This window comes from Oncorhynchus mykiss, chromosome 22, assembly GCF_057628025.1.
Source record: "Oncorhynchus mykiss isolate SJ-2025 chromosome 22, ASM5762802v1, whole genome shotgun sequence".
Classification (NCBI taxonomy): Eukaryota; Metazoa; Chordata; class Actinopteri; order Salmoniformes; family Salmonidae; genus Oncorhynchus; species Oncorhynchus mykiss.
Window position 1 is genome coordinate 43,086,933 of NC_143043.1, and position 21,004 is coordinate 43,107,936.

Genomic DNA, 21,004 nt, shown 5'->3' on the forward strand with positions numbered 1-21,004 from the left:
TAGCTTCATGTCCACACCCCCGGCTTAACCTTAACCCCTAGCTTCATGTCCACACCCCCGGCTTAACCTTAACCCCTAGCTTCATGTCCACACCCCCGGCTTAACCTTAACCCCTAGCTTCATGTCCAAACCCCGGCACCTGTTCCACCATCTCATACCGCCATATTCACATAATTAACACTTTAACACAGGACATATGCCTGCTTTCCACATAGGCAATACATATTTATTTGTTACAGAGTGTACATTAATTGTACAGTAATGTATATGGTGTAGTGAAACATTTGATTCCTTACAGATGGGTAAACCCAGATATAGAGGAAACCACTAGTGATATGATAAACACACTGGGGGGTTGATACTTAGAGGAAACCGCTAGTGATATGATAACACACTAGAGTGATACTTAGAGGAAACCACTAGTGATATGATAAACACACTGGAGGGTTGATACTAAGAGGAAACCTCTAGTGATATGATAACACACTAGAATGATACTTAGAGGAAACCACTAGTGATATGATAAACATACTGGAGGACTGATACCCTGTAATAACAGTATAATAACGCAGGATAGGAATTTCCTTAATCATGTAGAGATTCTTGTTATCCTTCATAATGCCCTGTTTGTTCCTTTAAGGACTCACCACTGACCTGTGCAGGGGACAGAAAACACGGACAGTAAACAGGAGTTCCAGATCAAAACACAAGGTAGCATTAGAGTCCCGTCCAACAGTATTTTTCAACTTGATAACACAGTTGGAATGTTTGTTGAAATGGTCAAATTCACTACTGCTTTACATGTAAAGTCTTCTCAGAGCCAGAAAGTGTGAAACATAAGCTTTGTGGGCTGAAATGGCATGCATGTCACCAATGATTTATATAAACAATATGCAAATATAATATTTGTCTATGAGTGCCACTCACACTGAGGAAGGTGTTATATGTGGATGAGGAAGAGGACTGCACCAAGGCCCTCTGTACAGCAGGGGCAGCACCTCCGTTACCCTGCACAGACAGCCACCACTTCACCTTCTGGGCTGAAAGAGAGCGTTCACAGAGGAGTTACAGGTCAGGGTCTGGGTTCTTACATCATGTGTTTTATACTGTAAACACAAGTAAGGAATGGACAGTCTGATGGGAGAGAGGTAGAGGGAGACTGGCATAGTTGAGATGTGTTAACGAATAGTAGTGTTCGATGAACACACACACGCGCTGACACACACACACACACACACACAAAGACACACAAAGACATACTATGCTTCCTGGTGTGGTCCGCGGCCTTGAACGAGCCCAGCATTGCAAACAGGTGGTAGGACAAGGTAAAGGGATGAACGATGTTGCTCTGTGGGAACAGACAAAGTCTTAAAGCCTTAATATAAAAATCTATCTGATAGCTGATTAATGTCTGATAATTCAGTGATTCATACAGTGTGTACATACAGAGTCGCACTGCATGACACCAGTGCAGCACAGATCATTACAGACCAGATAACACTGCACTGAGGCTGATGGCCTACTAACTACATGTTCAGTCAACATTTTACACCCCTTATACTCTGTTCCCACACAGATATGTCTAGTCTGTAGGATTAGGCTACATGTCTAGACTGTAGGATTGGGCTACATGTCTAGGCTGTAGGATTGAGCTACATGTCTAGGCTGTATGATTAAGCTACATGTCTATGCTGTAGGATTAAGCTACATTAGGAATAGGCTATATCTAGGCTGTAGGATTAAGCTATGCGTCTAGGCTGTAGGATTAGGCTACATTAGGAATAGGCTATATCTAGGCTGTAGGATTAAGCTATGCGTCTAGGCTGTAGGATTAGGCTACATGTCTAGGCTGTAGGATTAGGCTACATGTCTAGGCTGTAGGATTAGGCTACATGTCTAGGCTGTAGGATTGGGCTACATGTCTAGGCTGTAGGATTAGGCTACATGTCTAGGCTGTAGGGATTATTAGGCTATACACCATGACAGACTGACCAGGTGAAAGCTATGATCCCTTATTGATGTCACTTGTTAAATCCATGTCAAACAGTGTAGATGAAGGGGAGGAGACAGGTAAAAAAATAAATAATTGAAGACTTAAGAAAAGTTTAGCCTGTAGGTTTATGCTATAACATTTGGCTATACTAGGTTATAAAATTAGGCTATACAAGGCTGTAAAATTAGGATATACAAGGCTGTAAAATTAGGATATACAAGGCTGTAAAATTAGGATATACAAAGCTGTAAAATTAGGATATACAAGGCTGTAAAATTAGGATATACACGGCTGTAAAATTAGGATATACTAGGCTATAACATTAGGCTATACTATGCTGTAAAATTAGGCTATAAAAGGCTGTAAAATTAGGATATACAAGGCTGTAAAATTAGGATATACAAGGCTGTAAAATTAGGATATACAAGACTGTAAAATTAGGATATACAAGGCTGTAAAATTACGATATACTAGGCTATGACATTAGGCTATACTATGCTGTAAGATTAGGCTATAACATTAGGCTATAACATTAGGCTATACTACGCTGTAAAATTAGACTATAAGATTAGGCTATAAAATTAGGCTATAAAATTAGGCTATACTAGGCTATAAAATTAGGCTATACTAGGCTATAAAATTAGGCTATAAGATTAGGCTATAAAATAGGCTATACTACGCTGTAAGATTAGGCTATAAGATTAGGCTATAAAATTAGGGCTATACTAGGCTATACGATTGGGCTGTAAAATTAGGCTATAAAATTAGGCTATAAGATTAGGCTATAAAATTAGGCTATACTTGGCTATAAAATTAGGCTATAAGATTAGGCTATACTAGGCTATAAAATTAGGCTATAAAATTAGGCTATAAGATTAGGCTATTTAAAAAAAAAAACACCTTTATTTAACTAGGCAGGTCAGTTAAGAACAAATTCTTATTTTCAATGACAGCCTAGTGGGTTAACTGCAGAACGACAGATTTGTACCTTGTCAGCTTGGGGATTTGAACTTGCAACCTTCCGGTTACTAACCCAACGCTCTAACCACTAGACTACCCTGCCACCTGATTAGATTAGGCTATACTAGGCTATAAGAGTAGGCTATAAAATTAGGCTATAAGATTAGGCTATATGATTAGGCTATATGATTAGGCTATACTAGGCTATAAGATTAGGCTATAAGATTAGGCTACACTAGGCTATAAAATTAGGCTATAGGATTAGGCTATGCTAGGCTATAAAATTAGGCTATAAGATTAGGCTATACTAGGCTATACGATTAGGCTATAAGATTAGGCTATACGATTAGGCTATGCTAGGCTGTAAGATTAGGCTATACTAGGCTGTAAGATTAGGCTATACTAGGCTATAAGATTAGGCTATACTAGGCTATACGATTAGGCTATACTAGGCTGTAAGATTAGGCTATACTAGGCTATAAGATTAGGCTATACTAGGCTATACGATTAGGCTATACTAGGCTATACGATTAGGCTATACTAGGCTATACGATTAGGCTATACTAGGCTATACGATTAGGCTATACTAGGCTACAAGATTAGGCTATACTAGGCTATACGATTAGGCTATACTAGGCTATACGATTAGGCTATACTAGGCTATACGATTAGGCTATACTAGGATATAAGATTAGGCTATACTAGGCTATACGATTAGGCTATACTAGGCTTTAAGATTAGGCTATACTAGGCTATACGATTAGGCTATACTAGGCTATAAGATTAGGCTATACTAGGCTATACGATTAGGCTATACTGGGCTATAAAATTAGGCTATACTAGGCTGTGAGATTAGGATATACTATGCTTTAAAATGAGGCTATACGATTAGGCTATAAGATTAGGGTATGCTAGGATTAGGCTACATGTCTAGGCTGCAGGATTAAACTATACCAGGAGTAGGCAATACTAGGAATAGGCTCTACTATAAGTAGGCTATACTAGAAGTAAGCTATACTAGAAGTAGGCTCTATTGGGAATAGGCTCTACTAGGAATAGGCTCTACTAGGAATAGGCTATACTAGGAATAGGCTCTACTAGGAATAGGCTATACTAGGAGTAGGCTATACTAGGAGTAGGCTACTAGAAGTAGGCTATACTAGGAGTAGGCTCTACTAGAAGTAGGCTAGTCTAACACTAGGAGAGAGAAATGTGCAGCATTCTTAACTCAGTCTACCTTGGAATGCTGGTGGAGGTAAGCGGCAGATGGTTTGGTGCTGTAGAGAGCTAGAATGTCTTCTACAGGCAAGCTATTCTGGATCAGAGAGAACAGCAGAACAGAGGTTAGAGCAGAGGGGGAATATAGTTAGTAACAGTTAAATCACAGTAGTCCTAAAGGGCCAATTACATAGTCAACCCAGGGGAAAGGTCATGGACTAGGTAATGCTGCCCAGTTTGAAATATAAAGTATATACTGTTGCACCTGACTTAAGTCAAAGTTTAGCCGCAGAGTAGCAAGGCTATGGAGACTGGCGATTCACTGTGTAGTTACGAGGGAGGAGGTTAACCTAAAGCTCATATTAAATACAACAGACAACCATCAGATTCAGTTCCAACAGCCCCAGAACCACACAGCCCCAGAACCATTGACACTATGGACTGAGCCGTGGTAGTAGACTCCCCAACTCTGCCAAACGCCTCTTTGGAAACTGGTAAATCGTACTTTAAGTAACAATGGAAAGGTCTAAGGGTCGTTGACACAACAGACTGAACCGTGTTAGACTCCCAAGCCCCTGGCACGCTGTCTTCCTCAGTTCCCCGGCTACTCACCAGGATCATCCCAGCGAAGGAAGAGAGGATCATTGCTTCTCTTTCAAGAAGGTTGGGGTACTGCACATTATACCCTGGGCTACCCACTCCACTACAGGGAACAACAAAGTCAAACAAGGTTTTATTTATAACCTTGGCCTCGCAACCTTTTTCCACGACTCATCTTCAAAATCAGATGTTGACCTAAGTAGGTCACCGTTGATTTACGTAATATTTTATGTAGCCTGTGCCTGGTAAAATAGGATCTTATTCGAATCCGGAATGATATGATCAAATTGGCGTTCGAAGCAATGCATTCAATCCACATTTGTTACAAAGAAAGACGTTAATTGTAAAGCAATCGGTACTCACCACACACATACAAAATTCTGGATTCTCGGCAATGGACACACCCAAGAATAGCAGTACTACTCCAAATAGCAGTGTAGCACAAATTCACAAACAACCTTTCAAGTGAACCCTAAAAACACACCTGTCTGTAGAAAGGCTGTGTACAGTAGAGGCAGAGGGGAGCAGACATAAAACCACGATCCTCTCAGCTGAACAGCCTACTCCAGTCAGTAACTCCAACATCACGGGTCCAGATTATGTTAGAAACAAAAGGAGAGGTGCATTGGTCATCACTTAACCATAATATGACACAGCCATACAGTGAATTAGCTGGATGGTACAGTCTGTCATCTAAGGATGAGTTGAACACCCATGCAATAGCTAATTGACCCAAGTCATTAAAAAACATTATCAAACTATACATCTACATGTTGGCTTATTGAAGTATTCATTCCTTCATTAATATAATAAAAGGGGCTGATAAATCAATTGTTTGACACAATCATCCTGGAATCAGGAAAAACTTAGGCCTTGCCATTTCTGCTGGATTCATTAAAACTAGTAGGCATCACAAAAGTGTCTCTGCTTATGGTTTTATGGCCCTGGTTGGACTGGTGCTTAAAGCTGCTGCCTTTGAAGTCTGGACTGAGGGCTTCAAAATGTAGACATACTTTCATAAGCTCCACTGCTGTCCTCAGTGGCAGAGTGTGTGACGACTTGCAACACGTTGGGCTCCGCCACCGGCTGCACTTCTGCATTTTGTGTTGCAATAGCTCCATATGTACTACCCTGGCTCTCCATAGCCTCACTGGACAAAGCTCTATATGTACTACCCTGGCTCTCCATAGCCTCACTGGACAAAGCTCCATATGTACTACCCTGGCTCTCCATAGCCTCACTGGACAAAGCTCCATATGTACTACCCTGGCTCTCCATAGCCTCACTGGACAAAGCTCCATATGTACTACCCTGGCTCTCCATAGCCTCACTGGACAAAGCTCCATATGTACTACCCTGGCTCTCCATAGCCTCACTGGACAAAGCTCTATATGTACTACCCTGGCTCTCCATAGCCTCACTGGACAAAGCTCTATATGTACTACCCTGGCTCTCCATAGCCTCACTGGACAAAGCTCTATATGTACTACCCTGGCTCTCCATAGCCTCACTGGACAAAGCTCTATATGTACTACCCTGGCTCTCCATAGCCTCACTGGACAAAGCTCTATATGTACTACCCTGGCTCTCCATAGCCTCACTGGACAAAGCTCCATATGTACTACCCTGGCTCTCCATAGCCTCACTGGACAAAGCTCCATATGTACTACCCTGGCTCTCCATAGCCTCACTGGACAAAGCTCTATATGTACTACCCTGGCTCTCCATAGCCTCACTGGACAAAGCTCCATATGTACTACCCTGGCTCTCCATAGCCTCACTGGACAAAGCTCTATATGTACTACCCTGGCTCTCCATAGCCTCACTGGACAAAGCTCCATATGTACTACCCTGGCTCTCCATAGCCTCACTGGACAAAGCTCCATATGTACTACCCTGGCTCTCCATAGCCTCACTGGACAAAGAATAACCTCCACCCTGAGACAGCGACCACTTAATGTTGCTACTTTTCATTCTCTTTTTCCTCTGCTTCACAGGGGAACCGGAGTCCTCCTTCTTTCCATTCTTCTTCTTTGATTTGGCACTCTGCTCTTTCCTGGCTTTCTTGGTCTTTTGCTCCGCAGCAACTGTAGTGGGGTCACCTGAGTCCAATGGGGGCGTTTACTCCTCAACACACAAGCCTTTTAGGATCCTCAGAATATTCTGCAAGTTTCCTGGGTTGCCAACCATGCACGTTTAGAGGCGGCCTGAGTTTCTTGAACTACAGAGTCTGTAGTCTTGCGCCCAGCTGCTAGACAGTGATCTGGGTCTGAGAGATGCTCCACTATGCTTTCATCCCTGACCATTTGTTTGTTCTTCAGTGACAAAGTCATACACTGTAGGAGTGCACTTCTGCTTTTCTGCCCAAGCATCAAATAAAATACAATGTTATTGGTCCCATACACATATTTAGCAAATGTTATTGCGGGTGTAGCTAAATCCTTGTGTTCCTAGCTCCAACAGTGCAGTAATATCTAGCAATTCACAACAATACACACAACTCTAAAGTAAAAGAATGGGGTTAAAAATATATAAATATTAGGACGAGCAATGTTGGAGAGCCATTGACTAAAACACAGTAAAATAGAATACAGTATACTGTATACATGAGTAGATGAGTAAAGCAGTATTTAAACATTATTCAAGTGACTAGTGTTCCATTATTTAAGTGACCAGTGATTCCATGTCTATGGAAATAGGGCAGCAGCCTATAAGGTGCAGGGTTGAGTAATAGGGTGGTAGCCGGCTACTGATGGCTATTTAACAGTCTGATGTCTTTCAATCTCTCGGTCCCAGCTTTGAATGCATTGTCTAATATTGTACTATTCGCGGAGGAGCTGTCCCTGTTCACCGAGACTACAAACGTCCCATTCACTGTGGTTTGTCTCTTACTGCTCCGGGATGTGGACTGTCTCGCAGCACTGGAAGAGCAGGATGTGTCCCTGTTCACCGAGACTACAAACGTCCACTTCACTGTGGTAGGTCTCTTACTGCTCTGGGATGTGGACTGTCTCGCAGCACTGGAAGAGCAGGATGTGTCCCTGTTCACCGAGACTACAAACGTCCCCTTCACTGTGGTAGGTCTCTTACTGCTCCGGGATGTGGACTGTCTCGCAGCACTGGAAGAGCAGGATGTGTCCCCGGATTCAGGCAGTGTGCCATCCATGTCTACATAGGCTGTGCACCCTTTAGTAGAATGAGACTCCTCTTCCATGATAGACCGAGACAGAATGAATGCATCATCTTCTGCCTCAATATGCAATTCATGGTCCACCATGACAGGCTGTGCTTTAGTCTTACTGCTTTCTCTGAATGTTTTCTTGCCCTTTCTAGATGTGGGCTCATTTGAAATCACAATATGTGATATCACAAAAGTCTTTCGACCTTTAGCTTTAGTTTTTGTGACCTTTAGCTTTAGTTTTAGTGCCCTGCGGCATCTACGACCAATGGGTTTGCCCTGTCTAATTTAAATACAGAGTTCTGAGCTTCAGGATAATCGAAAAGGTAATCATGAAATGGGTCAGGTGAGACACTACGATGGGATTTGGATTGGAGAGGGACTACAAAAGTTGTTCTTGGGTCAAAAGTTTTTTGTAACGTTTTTGTGTTGTTTTATGGGATTCTCTGGTGGGTTTTCTTTGTTTGGTGATGTGTGAGGAGACATGAGTCCTTCTGCAGACAGCAAGTGGTTCTGTCTCTCTGGCTGAGTTCTTCATGACACCCTCTTCTCTGTGTTCTACATTCTCCACTGTAGGGTTGTCCATGTGTCGTGGCGTTGTGGAAGACGTCGCATCTTCACCTCTAGATTCTCACCAACCCGGCCACCGTCCTTATTTCCAACCTTTGCTAATAGACAAGGGATTTTTGTCTTCAGCTCTTTCGGCCTATCAGTTTTCTTGGGCTTTGTCTCCACTGTGACGATTTCAGCAGTGTTGTCCCCAGTAGCTATCTCCATCTCTGTGTCATTGTTGACGGTGGTCTTCTCAGCTTCTCCAATGTGGTCTCCATCTTTAAGCTGTTTGGATGATCCAAAACTTTATCAGCACCAGAGGGCTGTAGATTATTAGTTGTGGAGACAATGGAGGGCAAGACTGCTGGGATAGAGTCAAGTCCAGTGTTGAAATAAATCCTTGACCACTCATCGTTTAGGCTACTGAACTATTGGGATGTTCTCTTTTGGGATGATTTCAAAGTATTGTCCACTGGCTGCTCCATCTTATTCATGCTTTCTGTAAGATAATAATAAAGGTGAGTTCTTAAAATTGTCAATAACCAGACGTGGATGTCGATTAAGTAGACCCCTGCACCTCTCTGATTCAGAGGAGTTGGGTTAAATGCGGAAGACACATTTCAGATAAAGGCATTCAGTTGTACAACGGACTAGGTATCCCCCTTTCCCTTTCCCTTAATGCTGAAAGACGACTTACATTTTCATCAGAACAGAGGTCCACATCCCTTTCATCAGAGCAGAGGTCCACATCCCTTTCATCAGAGCAGAGGTCCACATCCCTTTCATTGGAACAGAGGTCCACATCCCTTTCATCAGAACAGAGGTCCACAGCCCTTTCATCAGAGCAGAGGCCCATATCCCTTTCATCAGAGCAGAGGTCCACATCCCTTTCATCAGAGCAGAGGTCCACATCCCTTTCATTAGAACAGAGGTCCACATCTCTTTCATCAGAACAGAGGTCCACATCCCTTTCATCAGAACAGAGGTCCACAGCCCTTTCATCAGAACAGAGGTCCACAGCCCTTTCATCAGAACAGGGGTCCACAGCCCTTTCATCAGAACAGAGATCCACAGCCCTTTCATCAGAGGAGAGATCCACAGCCCTTTCATCAAAACAGAGGTCCACAGCCCTTTCATCAGAACAGAGGTCCACAGCCCTTTCATCAGAACAGAGATCCACAGCCCTTTCATCAGAACAGAGATCCACAGCCCTTTCATCAGAACAGAGATCCACAGCCCTTTCATTAGGGCAGCGGTCCACAGCCCTTTCATCAGAGGAGAGATGCACAGTCCTTTCCAAGGGATCCAAAGTTTTGCATTGGAGGACTTTCAAGATGAGAATCTGTAAAAGGATATATGAAGTTCACTTGTCAACAATGACCATGATTGTATGTCATAAACTAGCACTGAAGTCTGTGATAAAATAGACTGATACTGTTACGAAGAGCACCTCTAAATAAGTGACCCGTTTATGGGCCAAATGTAGATCACACTATTTCTTATTCAAAGTGATGGGCTCAGAATCCCTCTCTACCCCACCAGCTGGTTGTGCTTGAGTCTGCAAATAGAGTGTGTGCATTGCGCAGTTTCGGCATTCCCCTTTTATACACTATAAAACACATCATACTGTTACTTGTGTACAATGATAGACTGTATTATTCATAAAATAATCATGCTTTCCACTGTGTTTAAAATTTGTCAAAAAAGGTTTGGTCTTTGTTTATGCAGCCCGTCTATACTCACCTGTTGTGTTTGGTAATGGGCCCATAGACTGTATACTATAAAGAATAACTACAAACCACTCAACAGTCAATAGTTGAAAGCACGGAATCATTAACCCATATGACTCATTTCCTTTGAGGCAGTCAAGGATGACTATGAACTGAGTTCACGTGACAGTCACATAGCAAAAGGCTGCGATGTATCATGGTTGTATTATAGAAGGGCTGACTGGAAGAGTTATTGTTTAGAATTAATTCACTCTTTGAAGTCAATTGAGAGACAGCTGTCATAGATATGGACTCTGTGCGCTCCTGGCTCCGGGCCTTCAACAACAGAATAGCCAGGCCCAGGTTGGTTACATTTGCCTTAACTCAAGCAATGCTCTGAATAAACTAATTTATTTCAAAATTAAAGGGAGCTAACAATGTTCCACCAGTAACAGACTCAGCTATACTGAAGTTTCCGCACTAATGTCAATGTTTTCTGAAAGTGCTTGAAATAATCTTCATGTGAATTGATGAAGTCGTCAGAATTGAGAAAGTGAAACTAGTGTTTTATAGATGGTTGTGGATGCACCACAGTCCATTGTGAATGTTTGTCAACTAAGAGAAAGTGGATTTTTTTGTGGAGTTCATTACAACTGTGATAAACTGCACTGCTCAAATAGCATGGAAGTCAAAGAAATGGGATATTATTGTGACTGCTGCAGTAAAGTATCTGGGGTTTCAGGAATTCACAGCCAGTGGTGGAAAAGTACCCGATTGTCATACTTGAGTAAAAGTAAAGATACCTTAATAGAAAATAACTCAAGTAAAAGGGAAAGTCACCCAGTAAAATACTACTTGAGTAAAAGTATCAAAAGTACATGTAATTGCAAACATATTCTTAAGTATAAGTCATTTCAAATTGCTTATATTAATTAAACCAGACGGCACAATTTTCTTGTTTTGTATTTACGGATAGTCAGGGGCACACTCCAACACTCAGATATAATTTACAATCGAATCATTTGTGTTTAGTGATTCCGCCAGATCAGAGGCAGTAGGGATGGCCAGGGATGATTTGACGCTCTCCCAGGCTCCTTAGCCTGTGTAGGGATCAGACATGGATTATTGATTTTAACCATAGAGGCAAGGAGCTTGTTGAGTGATGACATGGTAGTCAGTACAATTTGAGTATTTTTATCCACATAATTTTTGTATTTTGGGATCTGTTATTTTCATTCTGCCGTAAAACCCAACAAAGAAGAAGAAGTGGGCGCAGCCTTGTCTCGTGATCACAACAGTTCAATCGACCCTCGACTCGTCCTGTCTGGCTCGGGGGTCACTGTGCTTTTGGGAAGATAGGGTACCTACTCCACTTCGCAGGAATTTACCTCATTAACTGTATTCTTACAGGGATGTACAAGGAGTCCAACACACAGGTAATTAGTGTTATTTTGTGGAAATTCAGTTCTGAGCGTTCACTCCTCCTTCAGTTATCTAACTTCGGTGGGCCTACTATTTTGCTAGCTAGCTCACTGATTCGCCAGGCACATGTAATCAGAAAGCTGGCTCACGAGATGTACAGTACCCCATCCATAGACGCTAACATTCTTGGGCAAGCTTTAGAGTCTGTTCGGCTACTACTGTAGCTATCTGAGTAATTAAGTTAATATATTTTGATCTGCATGGTACTTATTTGCAGTGGTTATTGGTGGGTTTATTTATGTTTGTCTTCTTGCATGGCGATGATAACAAACGTTAGTTAGTTGTTACCACAGGTGTTAACGTTACTTTTAACAATAGTCAGTTAGCTAGCAGTATTAGCAATACGCAAACAGTATGGAAATGTAGCTAGTTTATACACATTATCACAGTTGCCTCCTAAGCTGAAGCAGTGTGAGGTTGAACGCGGCATGTGTATAACTACAACCAGGTATCAAGTCGGACATGTCAGAGTTTCCTAGTTCTGACTAGCATGTGAACGCGGCATTAGCTTTCTCAGCTGTCATTATAGGTCTTACCGTTAGTGGTCACATGACATGGTGGAAAACATACTGGTGAGGGAGGTTGTCATTTTCCTCCGGTCCATCCCTCCACAAGTGGTAACGTTGCTACTTATTTTACTGCTGTTAAGAGCAACCGTTTATCTTCGTTTGATGACGAAAACAGCAAAAGTCATATACTACATTTATTGCAAGTACAAATTCCGTCGTTTTTATCAAACAGTATTTTTGTTGTCTAATTTGCATGTTCTGAATTTATGCAGTGATACGTTCCTCAGCTCAGTGGTAGTTGATGCTTGTTGTTGACTTAACTTGAATAGGACAAATGATCAACTAAGTAGGCTAGTCTAAATCACGTGTTCTTGCCTTTGAACACCATTACGTGAAGAGAGAAATATACATTGGATGACTAGTTTCGACTTTGACAGTATACAGAAATAACCATGTTGTACTGTATTTACACTCAAACAGATATAAACTGGTGTTGGTTTGCATTCCTGGATCGTGGTAGGGTCGCCTGCAGTTGTACTCTTGTCCGTCAATGCTACTGTTTGCAAGGACCTTGTTCAGTTCAATGTTCTCTACTTTTATAGTACTCTAAATACCCAAATTCATGTTGTTACGTTCACAACAATACAACATACAAATTGTTGACACCATTCAAAACAATGAGGATTTGGATCTTTAAAGCCAGTTATCTCCTAATCACCTTTTTGCAGTTAGAACCTTAGAACCAAGCTCTAGAAGTGTCAAAAACTCAGCACAAATCGAATAAATTCTATTCTATCCCACTTTATTCCCTTTCTGCTTATAGGCTAATGCCTCTGCCTTCCTTCCTGTTTGCTCTATTACAAAGTAGGGGGAGAGTGAGAAGAATCATGTGCCTCCTGTGAGGGTAAGCCTGAGAAACATGCGGTTCACAACACAACCACTACTACTCTGGGACGTTTTGCACTCAATCAGTTCCTTAGTATTATGTTCTACCTAGTAAGCTATCGGTGTAATTCCATCAAACCAGCATTGCTGTATATTTGCAGTCGCTTCTTTTCCATGGTCAAATAAAATCACTATGTTTCTGAGTACTGTAGTTTATAAACAAAGTTTATGCATAATATGCTGTTGCTGTGACAGATTCAATTGAAGTCGAGCATAAGTGGTGAAGTTGTTTCACTGCACTAGAAGATGGAACATCATTTCATGGGGAATAGTAAGAACAGTAGTTCTGTTTATGGGGTTGGTTCACAAGAAAGGGACTAAAATGTGTATGATGATAAGTGTCTGAAAGGAGAAACAGAGGAACTGAACGCTAAATAGCTGAGGTATCAGCTTCAAACGAACAACTCACAGCCCAGTTAAACTACTGAGGACAAGACTTATTTAGAACAAACCACAGGTAAAACTGATCAAAAGTAATGGTTTGAATATCAATGAAATTGTAGCCTTGTCGTGATGTGTGTTTTGTCATATATATATATATATATATATATAGCCCCCGTGCCCGCAGGAGGCCTTTTGCCTTTTTGTAGGCCGTCATTGTAAATAAGAACGTGTTCTTAACTGACTTGCCTAGTTAAATAAAGGTTTAAATTAAAAATAAAAGTCAAGTAAGCAATGGCACTGTTTAGGCCTAGTTGTTTAGGCCTAGTTGTTATCACACGATCAAGCAGGGGATCACCATGACGTGACCACAATGTTCTGGTATCACCAAGAGATCATTTGTCTTTCCAACAGGAGCAGTGACATGGAGGCTGAGGACAAATCCTCCTCCTCTACACTGGATTGCAGTGTGAAGCCTCCCATCTCCCCTGGCAGCCCATCTCACCTGACACACTTCAAACCCCTGACTCCAGAGCAGGACGAGCCTCCGCTCCGATCAGCCTACAGCTCCTTCGTCAACCTGTTCCGCTTCAATAAAGGTCATTTACCAAGTTCACACACACACACACATATTGTTTTGAGATGGTTGACCTGACAGTCTTTTTAAATGTTCATCTTCTAGTAAGCCTATGCATTACGATGAAGAGACAAGACAGTGACTGAGTCAGAGTCCAGCAAATTCTCTATTAACCACAAGGAAGTTTATTAATAACTTAATGTAGTTTTGTCACACTGCTCTTCTTGTTATTTCTCATTTTGTGTAGCCTATAGCAGCCTATAATTTGCAGTACTGTACAGTCAAGGCTCATGTACTGTCCCCTAGAATGCAGGGAAAGTTACTTCTGTAGCCTTGACTACCAGCCTGGTTTACAGTCAAAATTACTTTGAGGAAGCAGAATGGAACGGAATGCAGCCCAGATCAGAACCCATGTCTTGTGAGGTAATGTGATAGAATGTTGTCTAGGTGCCAGGAGGGGGCCTTTCAACCACATGGGCCATCATGTGTCTCCCTCTCTTCAGGCCCTGCCCTCACTGGCAGGCCCCTCACCAAGGCAGCAGAGCTCTGCTCACATCATAAAACATTCATATAGGCTTCATAAGCACTACATAGATGCTTCACAAATCATCTATAATCTTATATCATGCTCTATAAAGATTCATAATGTGGCATAACTGTGTGACATAATCATCAATTTATTTGTTCACATTTGTTCATCTTTTATATGGCATGAAATACAGTTATAGATGATTTGTGACCCATGTATGCAGTGGTATTGAAGCCTTCATAAGATGCACTTCAAATAAAACAGGACCAAATATTCTATGCACAGTATTCATATTCTTTACATTTCTCTGTTATTATAAGATAATTGGCGATTCAATTCTGATTGGATTAGAAGAGAGAGCATGTTCTTGACAGCAACAGCAATGTATACAGTCGCCGTGTTTCGCTGCTCTTATTAGACACAACATACTCCTGAGTGGCGCAGCGGTCTAAGGCACTGCGTCTCAGTGCTAGAGACGTCATTACAGACACCCTGGTTCGAATCCAGGCTGTATCACAACCGGCCATGATTGGGAGTCCCATCGTGCGGTGCACAACTGGCCCAGCGTTGTCCAGGTTTGGCCGGTTAGGCAGTCATTGTAAATAAGAATTTGTTCTTAACTGACTTGCCTAGTTAAATAAAGGTTAAATGTCAGTTTTTATATATTTTTTAAAACACTAAAATATTCATTTTATTTAAAGTGATCTTTGTATTGCTAAAATAGGAGTACCGACTTAACACAACAAAGGTTGTTTTTGGATAAGAATACTACAGATGTATAAAGCATTGTCATGTTTGTAGTATGGTTGGTATGGTATGGTTTGTAGTATGGCATTTTATAAAGACTCCAAATGTCATACTAAAGTACACAGCTTTGTCATCATGGGTAGGTGTGATGATGTTTCAATGAACTTTATTGACCTTAAATGACCCGTTGTGATTGGTCTGTGTGTACAGAGGAGGGGCGGCCTCCCTCGGTGACAGAGAAACCGGATGTGGCTTTGACGTCAACCACTGGGGAGCGTAGGAGCTGGACCAGCCCAGCACATTCCATCCACGGCTCTGGGACCCATAGCAAACAACACCCCAACCTGCTCCGTAGAACATCCACCGCCTCAGGTAACACACACACACATTCTTACTCATACTAGGGCCACAGGAGGGACACATACACTGTATGTCCAGTGCTGCAGTTGTTTCACAGTTGTAAGCCAACCTATCCTCTTCCAACAGTGGCTCTTTAAAACGTTTACATTTTGAGTTGATTGCATGATCTCTGACCTGACAATGATGGTGAAAGTATCAGTTTCATCCTTAGCAAATTGACGTGACTAGTCGTAATTACACCTAAGAGGTGACTCCCTAGTCAAGTTTAGAGGAGAGGATGGACTGTGTGTTTGGACTACTTCTTATTTTACCCCACAGTTGTTTTGTATAGCTGTGAAGGATAGACCTTCTTGACATTGACATTCGTTTTACATAGAGAGGCGCTAAGAATAATGGACGATGTGAGTAGCCTGACATCCATTCAAAACGCTGATGTATGTCTTTTCTTTTTGCAGTGGACTGGCCATTATGGCCGGGTCAGGGTGAGGGCCTTCTATACTGTGTGTTTGAGAAGATCTCCAAAATGGTTTTGCGCCTGATTTTAACAACCTGCTTTCAGAGTGGCTGGCTAACCCAAGCACCTGAGTGGTTTTGTGTGTTTGGTTGATTGAAATATATTTTGGCATGTGTCGATGAAGTGCCTTCTCGTGTTGGTTTGTTGCCAACACTGATATTTGGAAAGTTGTGTGTTTTTGCATAATGATATAAGAACTAACATGCTCCCTTTTATGTTTCTTACTTAATTGCGGTATCTGTTTTTAATTGTATTCATATGAACCATAATTGTTCACTAGAGCCAAGTTTATGGAACTGATATACCGGTAAGCTTCTGTTGTGCCGTTGTGCAGTCCTTTTTAAACTAACCTGCCATTATCAAAAGTAAATCCTTGTAGACATTTTATTGTACATTTCCAAGCCCATATTGGACTATAGCCTACAGTCTCTTTAGAGAGGTATAGAAGGTGCTCTCTGTCTCCCTCCTTTACCTTTCTGCATTTCATTTGCATGAAAAGGGAACATTTGCGTGGTTAGGTGCAGTGTGTTTTATGAAGTGTATGCTGAATGTTTGCACCATGTGTGCTCCTAGAGGGCCGTAGGAAACCAGAAACCCCCCTGAGCACTCACGACCCCCGTACGGCTGTTCAGCTCCGCACTGCTCTGAAAAGACTCAAGGAGATCATGGAGGGAAAGAGCCAGGTATCTATCATGCCATTACCCCATCACCCCATTAACTCATTAAGCCATCACTCCATTAACTCATTAAGCCATCACGCCAAGTAGTCCATCACGCCAAGTAGCCCATTGGCCCATCACGCCAAGTAGCCCATCACATCATTACACAGTTGCTGTTGTTTATTGTACCTCACGTCACACTGCTGTTGTTTATTGTACCTCACGTCACACTGTTGTTGGTTATTGTACCTCACGTCACACTGCTGTTGTTTATTGTACCTCACGTCACACTGTTGTTGTTTATTGTACCTCACGTCACACTGTTGTTGTTTATTGTACCTCACGTCACACTGTTGTTGGTTATTGTACCTCACGTCACACTGTTGGTTATTGTACCTCACGTCACACTGCTGTTGTTTATTGTACCTCACGTCACACTGTTGTTGGTTATTGTACCTCACGTCACACTGTTGTTGGTTATTGTACCTCACGTCACACTGTTGTTGGTTATTGTACCTCACGTCACACTGTTGTTGGTTATTGTACCTCACGTCACACTGTTGTTGTGTATTGTACCTCACACTGTTGTTGGTTATTGTACCTCACGTCACACTGTTGTTGTTTATTGTACCTCACGTCACACTGTTGTTGGTTATTGTACCTCACGTCACACTGTTGTTGGTTATTGTACCTCACGTCACACTGTTGTTGTTTATTGTACCTCACGTCACACTGTTGTTGTTTATTGTACCTCACGTCACACTGTTGTTGTTTATTGTACCTCACGTCACACTGTTGTTGGTTATTGTACCTCACGTCACACTGTTGTTGTTTATTGTACCTCACGTCACACTGTTGTTGTTTATTGTACCTCACGTCACACTGTTGTTGGTTATTGTACCTCACGTCACACTGTTGTTGGTTATTGTACCTCACGTCACACTGTTGTTGTTTATTGTACCTCACGTCACACTGTTGTTGTTTATTGTACCTCACGTCACACTGTTGTTTATTGTACCTCACGTCACACTGTTGTTGTTTATTGTACGTCACACTGTTGTTGTTTATTGTACCTCACGGCTCACTGTTGTTGTTTATTGTACCTCACGTCACACTGCTGTTGGTTATTGTACCTCACGTCACACTGCTGTTGTTTATTGTACCTCACGTCACACTGTTGTTGGTTATTGTACCTCACGTCACACTGTTGTTGGTTATTGTACCTCACGTCACACTGTTGGTTATTGTACCTCACGTCACACTGTTGTTGTGTAGTGTACCTCACACTGTTGTTGGTTATTGTACCTCACGTCACACTGCTGTTGTTTACTGTACCTCACGTCACACTGTTGTTGTGTATTGTACCTCACGTCACACTGTTGTTGGTTATTGTACCTCACGTCACACTGTTGTTGGTTATTGTACCTCACGTCACACTGTTGTTGTTTATTGTACCTCATGTCACACTGTTGTTGTGTATTGTACCTCACGTCACACTGTTGTTGGTTATTGTACCTCACGTCACACTGTTGTTGGTTATTGTACCTCACGTCACACTGTTGTTGTTTATTGTACCTCACGTCACACTGTTGTTGTGTATTGTACCTCACGTCACACTGTTGTTGTTTATTGTACCTCCCGTCACACTGTTGTTGTTTATTGTACCTCCCGTCACACTGTTGTTGTTTATTGTACCTCCCGTCACACTGTTGTTGTTTATTGTACCTCACGTCACACTGTTGTTGTTTATTGTACCTCACGTCACACTGTTGTTGTGTATTGTACCTCACGTCACACTGTTGTTGTTTATTGTACCTCCCGTCACACTGTTGTTGTTTATTGTACCTCCCGTCACACTGTTGTTGTTTATTGTACCTCCCGTCACACTGTTGTTGTTTATTGTACCTCACGTCACACTGTTGTTGGTTATTGTACCTCACGTCACACTGTTGTTTTACTCACCATTGCTCTACTGCAGATTGTTTTTATTTAGAGTAATATAACCTAGCTAACAATCAGTCACACACACAGGCAACTGTTCCAAATATAGGACAGCATGTTAAGACCCCTCTTATTCTTCAAAAGGAGGTGGTTATTGTTTCATCTGACCGTTTGATTTCAGTGAAACAGTTTTCGTATACTTTAATAAGACGTCTTCAGAAAATCAAATCAAACTTTGACACATGCGCTGAATACACCAGGTGTACATCTTACAGTGAAATGCTTACTTACAAGACCTTAACCAACAATGCAGTTTTAAGAAAATTCCACAAAAAAAAAAAAAAAGTCTGGGTAACCATTTGACTAGCTGTTTAGGAGTCTTATGGCTTGGGGGTAGAAGCTGTTTAGAAGCCTCTTGGACCTAGACTTGGCGCTCCGGTACCGCTTGCCGTGCGGTAGCAGAGAGAACATTCTATGTCTAGGGTGGCTGGAGTCTGACAACACCGTTGTTATTAGAATAGATACATAAAGAAGTCCCGGCTCATGACGCATTACAAACCTCTGGGATTGGTTGCAGGACAGTGACCTGAAGCAGTACTGGATGCCAGACAGTCAGTGTAAAGAGTGCTACGACTGCAACGAGAAGTTCACCACCTTCCGCCGCCGACACCACTGTCGGCTCTGCGGACAGATCTTCTGCAGCCGCTGCTGCAACCAGGAAATCCCTGGCAAGTTTATGGGCTACACGGGTGAGTGCTTTGGGGAGGGGGAGGCTCACAGGATTGCGTGGGGGGGGATAGCCCCGAAAGTTGTTCCCAAAGCAGGGTCCACAGTGTGTTAAAGACCACAGGCCCTACTGGTTTAAACTCCAGTTTGAATTCAATGCATTGTTAGATGTGTTGCAGGAAACACTAGGAGGTCTACCTCTGGGGATATGTATACACAGAGTCCTATGGGCACTCAGCATGGTGTGTGTGTGTTTTCTGCCGTGGTTGTGTGTGTTAGCAAAGTTGGATTTTGGGTAAGTTGACTGGTTGACCAGTAGTGTTTGAGCACACCTTGTTTGAAATATCCCTGAACATTGCTGTGATGTGAGAATCTGAGACCTGTTTGACGGTCTTTGATGCTGTGATGTGACCTAACCATGCCATGCAGTGACCACACCACAGTAACCACAATACTGCCTCCATCCTAGCTCATAGCAGGACCTGCTCTTCCTCTCACTGACTCCTCCCCTCTCTCGGTCTCTTTCCCTTCCTCCATTGCACCTACCTATCTCTCTCCTCTCCTCTCTCTCTCCTATCCTCTTCTCTTCATCCCTCCCTCCATTGTTACTGTGTGTAGGAGACCTGCGGGCCTGCACCTACTGCCGTAAGATCGCTCTGAGCTACTCCCAGTCTGCAGATTCTGGCTCCATTGGAGAGGACCTGTCTGCTCTGTCTGACTCCTCCGTCAGCTCCGTCTGCATCCTGGAACCCAGCGAGCCTCGCACCCCGGTTGGAGGACGCAAGTCCAGCCGTAACATCTTCCTAGAGGAGGACCTGGCCTGGCAGAGGTGAACTAAGAGGAGGCAGAGAACAGAGGAACCTCTGTGAGGAACCATGCATGCCCCACAGAATTAAATAGATCAATATACAATAACATGTTATTAAATCTCTACGGCATGCACACCTCCCTCGCATGGACCCCAGTCAATCATCCCGTTCCGTTCCCCTCATACAAAAGATGCATGCACTCCTCCTTCGCATCAACTTCCAGTCATCTATTTGTTCCCCTCCTCACCTTTTTTCTCAGTGTTTTCTTTCTCTCTGTGTATGTCCTCCATGTTTCTCTCTGTGTATAGCCTCCATGTTACTCTCTGTGTATGTCCTCCATGTTTCTCTCTGTGTATAGCCTCCATGTTACTCTCTGTGTATAACCTCCATGTTACTCTCTGTGTATTGCCTCCATGTTTCTCTCTGTGTATAGCCTCCATGTTTCTCTCTGTGTATAGCCTCCATGTTTTCCTCTGTGTATAGCCTCCATGTTTCTCTCTGTGTATAGCCTCCATGTTTTCCTCTGTGTATAGCCTCCATGTTTCTCTCTGTGTATAGCCTCCATGTTTTCCTCTGTGTATAGCCTCCATGTTTTCCTCTGTGTATAGCCTCCAT

At 42.5% G+C, this 21,004-nt stretch overlaps 2 protein-coding genes and 1 pseudogene across 51 annotated transcripts in view; 1 reads left to right on the forward strand and 2 right to left on the reverse strand.

Annotated features, from left to right (window-relative positions):
• Positions 1–204: 204 nt before the first annotated feature.
• LOC110501831 (uncharacterized) lies at positions 205–7,692 on the reverse strand. The gene is made up of 6 exons (XM_021579670.3): positions 5,256–7,692; positions 4,784–4,874; positions 4,191–4,268; positions 1,261–1,348; positions 928–1,040; positions 205–654 (listed from the first exon to the last, which is right to left on the reverse strand). Exons 1-6 carry the CDS (start codon positions 5,354–5,356, stop codon positions 607–609), a joined length of 519 nt encoding a protein of 172 aa, XP_021435345.3. The 5' UTR covers positions 5,357–7,692; the 3' UTR covers positions 205–606.
• On the reverse strand, positions 7,518–9,115 carry LOC149972866 (uncharacterized; annotated as a pseudogene).
• Positions 9,116–10,369: 1,254 nt separating this feature from the next.
• Positions 10,370–21,004, forward strand: part of LOC110501832 (1-phosphatidylinositol 3-phosphate 5-kinase) — a 38,303-nt gene continuing 27,668 nt past the window's right edge. For 8 of the 50 annotated variants that reach the window (XR_016490638.1, XR_016490643.1, XR_016490639.1 and 5 more), the window contains exons 1-7: positions 10,370–10,573; positions 13,942–14,126; positions 15,591–15,752; positions 16,196–16,222; positions 16,828–16,937; positions 19,432–19,603; positions 20,199–20,409. Coding sequence is in view for 38 of the 50 variants with exons in the window: in XM_036959244.2 (XP_036815139.2) it covers positions 10,518–10,573; positions 13,942–14,126; positions 15,591–15,752; positions 16,196–16,222; positions 16,828–16,937; positions 19,432–19,603; positions 20,199–20,409 (923 nt within the window). In the remaining 12 variants the exon portion in view is untranslated. Of the gene's footprint in view, positions 11,647–12,246; positions 12,310–13,024; positions 13,106–13,919; positions 14,127–15,590; positions 15,753–16,195; positions 16,223–16,827; positions 16,938–19,431; positions 19,604–20,198; positions 20,446–21,004 lie in introns of those variants that run through there. The other 42 variants (XR_016490641.1, XM_036959247.2, XM_090216111.1 and 39 more) reach the window with 22 other exon arrangements.

Bases quoted from the DNA above. Each gene is read 5' to 3' on its own strand.
- LOC110501831 (XM_021579670.3), bottom strand. From the start codon at position 5,356: ATGTTGGAGTTACTGACTGGAGTAGGCTGTTCAGCTGAGAGGATCGTG. The intron at 4,875-5,255 runs GTGTGTTTTTAG...TGTTCCCTGTAG, and splicing joins CACAGCCTTTCTACAGACAG to TGGAGTGGGTAGCCCAGGGT. The intron at 655-927 runs GTGAGTGGCACT...TCCCCTGCACAG, and splicing joins CATATAACACCTTCCTCAGT to GTCAGTGGTGAGTCCTTAAA.